Here is a 6721-nt window from a genome sequence, read left to right as displayed (position 1 = left end):
TAAAGGAAAGCTTTATAGAGGAGGTGTCCCTTAAAGAAGGTGGATTATTAAAATTATGTATATAATATATGTAACATATATGTGTTTAATATTATATATAAAATTAAATATACATATTTGTATATAATTACATAAAATATATAAAATATAAATATATATACAATTTCATATATATAACAAAGTTTATCATTTTAGTCACTTTTAAGTGCATAATTCAGTGGCATTAAGTACATTCACAATGGGCAACCATCACCACCATCCATTCCCAGAACTTTTTTTAATATTCTGAAACAGAAACTTCATTAAACAGTAACTCCCCATTCCTCTCCTCAGTCTCTGGCAACTGTCATTCTACTTTCTGTCTCTATGAATTGTACTTCTCTAGGTACCTTGCAGAAGTGGAATCATGCAGCATTTTTCTTTTTGTGACCGGCTTATTTTGCTTTATTTTGCTTTATTTTGCTTAGCATAATGTCCTCAAGGTTTATCCATGCTGTAGCACGTGTCAGAATTGCCTTCCCTTTTTTTTTTTTTAAATTTTGTTTTGAGACAGAGTGTCGCTCTGTTACACAGGCTGGAGTGCAGTGGTGTGATCTTGGCTCACTGCAACCTCTGCCTCCCGAGTTGAAGCAATTCTTCTGCCTCAGCCTCCCGAGTAGCTGGGACTACAGGCGTGCACCACTACACCCGGCTAATTTTTGTATTTTTAGTAGAGACGGGGTTTCACCATGTTAGTCAGGCTGGTCTGGAACTCCTGACCTCAGGCAAACTGCCTGCCTCGGCCTCCCAAGTTGCTGGGATTACCGGCGTGAGCCACCGTGCCTGGCCTCCCTTTTAAGGCTGAATAATATTCCATTGTACGTAGATACCAAATCCATTCATCTCTGAAGGACATGTAAGTTGTTTCTACCTTTTGACTATTGTGAACTATGCTGTTGTGAACGTTGGTGTACCGGTATCCATTTGAGCCCTTGCTTTCAATTCTTTTTTATTTATAACTAGAAGTGGAATTTCTCCACATCCTCATCAACGCTTGTTTCTGTATTTTTTTTTTTATTGTAGCCACACACTATGAATGTCAAAAAGTGACATTTTGACAATTTTGAGCCAGGCTTTCAGGCAGCAGAGGCCTGGGTGGCCGTCTGTGGTGTGAAGTGGATTTAGTCACACACAGTCTGATGTTGTAAACCACATGGGCTCTATTTACCTTCCTCTCCTAGGACTAGGAAGATTCTGTAGAGTATCGGAAAGCATTGGTTCCCAAGACCTTCCAGTGCTGCCAGGATTCATGTTGGCTCTGGTGAGCCAGGGACAGGGAACTGACCTGCAGGCACCCCAAGCAGCCACTTACTCACCTCACAATGACAGGGACCCTCATCATACAGGTCAGGGCTCAACTCAAAGACAGGCGTGGCAGTGGGACACAGCAACAGGACTCTCCATGTGGCAAGGGCACCTGGAGGTGGGAGGGCAGGAGCGTCGTCTTGCCCTGGCAGAAGAAGCGGTAGGCTCTGTCTGCGTGGCAGCTGGTCCCCAGCCCTAGGAGAGAAGCTGTCTGTGAGCAAAAGGGAAGGGGATACAGGTGTTGGTTGAGGTCTGGGCACCACCCTGCTGGGCCACAGTCTACTGAAGAGAGTGGGGCTTAGGGGAGGGTTCCCTGGGAATGCAGTGGAGTACCCCTTAAGGATCTAGGGGCCACGTACACAAGGAGTCTGTGCAGCGAGGCCCTCGCTAGGACTTTAGGGCTGGAAGGGAGGGGTCAGTGTTAGGCCTACAAACTACTGTTGTTCAACTGGGAATGCAGAGTCTTGCAACTTTCTTCACCTTGGATACTCCCCTGTGAATCAAGGTGGCTCTGAGTCCTAGGCCTGGGCCTTCTTCCATCCAGGGGAAGTGCTGAGGCCTGGTTCAGAGGAACATGTGAGCTGGAGCCAGTTCATACTGGCTCACAAGAGCCCATCCTGTGCATATCTGTGTAACTCAGTGCCAATGACATTATGTTGATAGCCTGAAATGAGCCATGATAGGAGCATTTACACCACAGAAATTGGCAGATGCTATAAACCCAGGGCCTATTTTCCCTCAAAACATGGTTGTTAAACATTTACCAGCACTTCACTTGCCCTAGGATCAGCTATACCTCTCAAACAGTAAACCTGATCAGTAAATGTGATCTTCTAAACAGCCCTCATTCCTCCTGAGTCCTGCTCCAGCCCCTTTGTCCCAGGGACCCTGGTATCACCACCAACCCCTTGATGATGGAGTGACATGCAGGGTAGGAGCCCAGGGAAGATGGGGAGGAGTGGGCTAAGAAAGCTGGGGCAGCCATGCTTGGTTGGCACAGCTTGAAGATAGTGGCTACTTTCCTTGTCTGTGGCAGAGCAGGGCTAAACAACTTGTCTGTGTCTAGGTCGTTTGCCATGGCAGGTGTGAAATACCCGGGACAGGTGAGTGATGTGGGTTTCTGTCCCCTGTGACGGCCTCAGGGTTGGGTAGCCTCAGCAAGGCCCTGGAAGGGCCAGGCTCCTTCTAGAAGCTCATCTTTCTGTAATGATAGTTTCGGGTTTTGTGGTTTTGTTTGTTTGTTTTTTTTTTTTGGTACAAGAAGAAGAAGAGAACTGAGTTTTCTTCTTTATAATTTTCTGGGGGTTCAGTTATTTACTCAGCATGCACTTATTAGGCACCCACAGTGTGCCAGGCCCTGTCCTGGGCTTTGGGACTGCAGAGATGTCTAAGTACACTAAACCTGATCTAGTGTACTTCATTAAATCCATCACAGTACACCCTGCAAGTGCTGTTGTGGAGGGTTGTAAGGAACAAGGAAAGGGTTTAACTCTTGGGAGGTGGAGAATAAAAGGGTGGGAGAGATGTTTTGGGGAAGTGACATTTAGTCTGGGTCTTGGAGGATAGGTAGGAGTTTGCTAGTCTGTGAGGAGGGCAACTTGCATTTCCATCAGGAGATAGGAAAGAGCACATGCCAGGCCCATGCAAGTGGGAGGAAGTAAGGCTGGAGTAGAGAAGGCAGGAAGGTGGCGGGATGGTAAAAATGGGTCACAGCCAGATCATTTGGGCTCTGAATGTCAGGCCCCAAAGTCGGCCTTTGTCCTACAAACAGCAAGAAGCCATTGAATGGCTTTAAGCGGAGGAGTGACGAGGGAATCTCTTGTTTTATATTCTCCTTGTGCTTTAGGACCCTGTGGATTTAGACATATACCAAAGCTCCCACATGGTCGACTATCAGCCCTACAGGAAGCACAGATACTCCAGGGTCACGCCGCAAGAGGTAGGAAGGCACACAAGTCCTGTCATTCAGTCAACTGCCTACTGAAATCCTCTCTGTTGCTTCATTTGTATTACAAATGTGGACATTTGGGCACTTGTTAGAACAATATCCAATGCCAGGAGATATGACTTAGAGATCTTTTCTGTGCATGTGCATGTATGTGTGTGTATTTTTTTTTTCTTTTTGAGAAGGAGTCTTAACTCTATCACCCAGGCTGGAGTGCAGTGGCGCGATCTCGGCTCACTACAACCTCTGCCGCCCGCCTGGATTCAAGCGATTCTCCTGCCTCAACTTCCTGAGTAGCTGGGATTACAGGTGCCTGCCACTGCGTCAGCTAATTTTTGTATTTTTAGTAGAGATGGGATTTCACCATCTTGGCCAGGCTGATCTTGAACTCCTGACCTCGTGATCCACCTGCCTCGGCCTCCCAAAGTGCTAGAATTACAGGCGTGAGCCACCGTGGCCGGCCATGTGTGTATGTTTTCAAATGTACATCAAATATGTCATGCATACAAAAGATTGTAAATAATACACATTTAGAGTTAAAATTACACTGATAAACACCGATGTAACCATTACAGACAGCTTAAAACATGGCACATTAACATTAGCAGTACCTTGTAGCCTCTTGGGTAACCCGCAAACTTACTCCTCCTCCCATCTCCAGAAGTGGTTAATCATTCCCTTGTAGGCCAGGCGCAGTGGCTCACACCTGGAATCCCAGCATTTTGGGAGGCAGAGGCGGCCAGGAGTTGAGACCAGGGGTTTGAGACCAGGAGTTTGAGGCCAGCAGTTCGAGACCAGCCTGGCTGACATGGTGAAATTCCGTCTCTATAAAAAATACAAAAATTAGCCTGGCGTGTTGGTGCACGCTTGTATTTTCAGCTGCGTGGAAGGCTGAGACATGAGAATTGCTTGAACCTGGGAGGCGGGGCGAGACTCTATCCCCCCCAAAAAAATCATTCCCTTATGTGTTTTTCTAAAAACTCATTTTACCTTATATGTATATATTCCTTGGTTTTGCCTTTTTGAACTTTATTACATATTGGATTTGTACCCTTCCACAATTGTCACTTTTTGCTAAACATTATGGCATATTATTCATTTTCTGCTGCATAGTATTACATTGCATGAATATGCCACAGTGTACCGTATTTGTCTTTTCTGTATCTGTCTCTTCTTATTGGTGGACATTTGGGTGCTTTATTCCTACTCTTCCCACTCCCAAATGCTGCATTGAAGATGAGATAAGTCACATCCTAATGTTCAAGAGTTTATCCATTCCAGGAGTGGAATTGTTTGTCATGGAGTATTAGGTAAAATCACTGTTTTCCAAAGCAGTTGCACCAATTTACATTATGGTCAGCAGGAGACAGTTACTTCTGCCGCTCTGCAATCTTGCCATTGCTTGGTATTGGCAGACATTTTAATTTTTGCCAGTTTGGTGGGTGCAAAATCATATTTTCCTGTGGTCATAATTTTCATTTCACTAACAATGAGGTTGGACACATTTTCATTTGTCGATGGAGATTTGCTATTTTATAAAATGTCTGTTTATGTCTTTTGCTCATTTTTCTACTGGGTTTCTTGTCTTTTTCTTATTAATTTGTAGACGTTCTAAAAAATATTCTAAGCATTTTCCCTTTTTTTTTTTTTTTTTTTTGAGAAGGAGTCTGGCTCTGTTGCCCAGGCTGCAGTGCAGTAGTTCAATCTTGGCTCACTGCAACCTCCGCCTCCTGGGTTCAAGCGATTCTCCTGCCTCAGCCTCCCGAGTAGCTGGGATTACAGGCATGCACCACGACACCCAGCTAATTTTTGTATTTTTAGTAGAGACGAGGTTTTACCATGTTGGCCAGGCTGGTCTTGGACTCCTGTCCTCAAGTGATCCACTCACCTCAGCCTCCCAAAGTGCTGGGATTACAGGCGTAAGCCACCACACCTGGCCCTAAGCATTTTTCATTTGTCAGTTATATATGTGGATAAACTCTTCTCCAGTTTGTGGTTTGTCTTTGCACTAAATATTTCAGGGAATGTGAATTCTAATTGTTAATATAGTTAGATTTATCAGTTTTTTCCTTTATCATTTTCTCTTTTCAAGATTGCTTAAAAATCTTCTCCCGTCCTGAGGTTTCCCCACTAAAAAAAGATCTAAACAAACAAAGATGGATCAGTTTCTGAGATGTTATTTAATGGAAGCAAAGTGTAGGATGGAATATAATATTCATCATTTCTGTACAAACCAAGGGAAGAAGATATACACATACATGTTTATATGCACATCAAATATTTCTAGAGAGATACAAAAAGCACTGATAGCAGTGGTTGTCTCTGGAGATGGGAACCGAGGGAGGAGGAGAGTGGAAAAGAGACTTACGTTTCACTATAAACCCTTTTGTGTAATTTCAGCATTCCCTTTGTTGTATATGTTACCATTCAAGGACTAATTTAAAGTTTTGAAAAAATAAAGAAGGGTGTGCTCTGTCTTGGATGCTTCCAAGAAAAGCTACATCATCTCTTGTCTCTCTCACCCCTCCATTCATGTGTGATTTGTTTCCACAGCAGGCAAAGCTCGATGCTCAACTCCGGGACAAAGAGTTTTACAGGCCCATCCCTAACCCCAACCCCAAGCTAACAGATGGGTACCCTGCTTTCAAAAGACCCCACATGACTGCCAAAGACCTGGGACTCCCCGGCTTCTTCCCATCACAGGAACATGAGGCCACGAGGGAGGAGGAGCGCAAGTTCACCAGCACCTTCCATTTCACATATCCAGCTTCCCACGATCTGCACCTGGCCCAGGGTGACCCCAGCCAGGTCCTCCAGAGTGCTGACTTTCCGTGCCTCCTGGATCCCAAACACCAGCCTGCTGCAGAGATGGCCAAAGGCTACCTGCTACTGCCAGGGTGTCCCTGTCTTCATTGCCATATAGTCAAGGTCCCCATCTTGAACCGGTGGGGACCCTTGATGCCATTTTACCAGTAGGAAGGATGAAAATACCTTCCAAAGGCTCTTCCAAGGGCATGTGGAAATCCTATGACCTTGGAGTGCAGAGAGGAGAACTGAAAATAAAACTGGAAAGATGTTCCAACTGCACTGGGACCCTGGGATCATGTTCATTCTACCTCCCTCCCCGGGCTGCCCTGGGCTACAGCATGCCCATTGCAGAGGGAGGAAGAGAGAGAGGGAGGGGAAATTAGTGTGTATTTAGAACTGAAATTTGTGTCATGTTTCATTATAATTAAGAATCCTGGCCAGGTGCGGTGGCTTATGCGTATAATCCCAGCACTTTGGGAAGCCAAGGCAGGTGGATCACCTGAGGTCAGGAGTTCAAGACCAGTCTGGCCAACATGGTGAAACCCCATCTCTATTAAAAATACAAAAATTAGCCAGGCGTGGTGGCTTACACCCAGTAGTCCCAGCTACTGGGGAGGCTAAGGC

General features: G+C 45.3%; 1 protein-coding gene across 1 annotated transcript; it reads left to right on the top strand.

Annotated features, from left to right (window-relative positions):
• Positions 1 to 223: 223 nt before the first annotated feature.
• On the top strand, positions 224 to 6465 carry SPMIP9 (sperm microtubule inner protein 9). Its single transcript, XM_008975833.4, has 4 exons — positions 224 to 1504; positions 2411 to 2447; positions 3191 to 3283; positions 5843 to 6465. The coding sequence occupies exons 1-4, from the start codon at positions 1362 to 1364 to the stop codon at positions 6263 to 6265; spliced, it is 696 nt and encodes a 231-aa protein (XP_008974081.2). The 5' UTR covers positions 224 to 1361; the 3' UTR covers positions 6266 to 6465.
• The last annotated feature ends 256 nt before the right edge of the window (positions 6466 to 6721 follow it).

The sequence above is a fragment of the Pan paniscus genome, chromosome 12 (genome assembly GCF_029289425.2).
Source record: "Pan paniscus chromosome 12, NHGRI_mPanPan1-v2.0_pri, whole genome shotgun sequence".
NCBI classification, from domain to species: domain Eukaryota; kingdom Metazoa; phylum Chordata; class Mammalia; order Primates; family Hominidae; genus Pan; species Pan paniscus.
The sequence above is the reverse complement of the archived record's forward strand: the minus strand, read 5'-3'. Positions and strand labels throughout refer to the sequence as shown.

What these genes read in the sequence shown, in the direction of transcription:
- SPMIP9 (XM_008975833.4), top strand. Translation starts at nt 1,362, where the DNA reads ATGACAGGGACCCTCATCATACAGGTCAGGGCTCAACTCAAAGACAGG. An exon ending in GTGTGAAATACCCGGGACAG is followed by an intron (nt 2,448 to 3,190) that starts GTGAGTGATGTG and finishes CTTGTGCTTTAG; the next exon opens with GACCCTGTGGATTTAGACAT. An exon ending in CCAGGGTCACGCCGCAAGAG is followed by an intron (nt 3,284 to 5,842) that starts GTAGGAAGGCAC and finishes TTGTTTCCACAG; the next exon opens with CAGGCAAAGCTCGATGCTCA.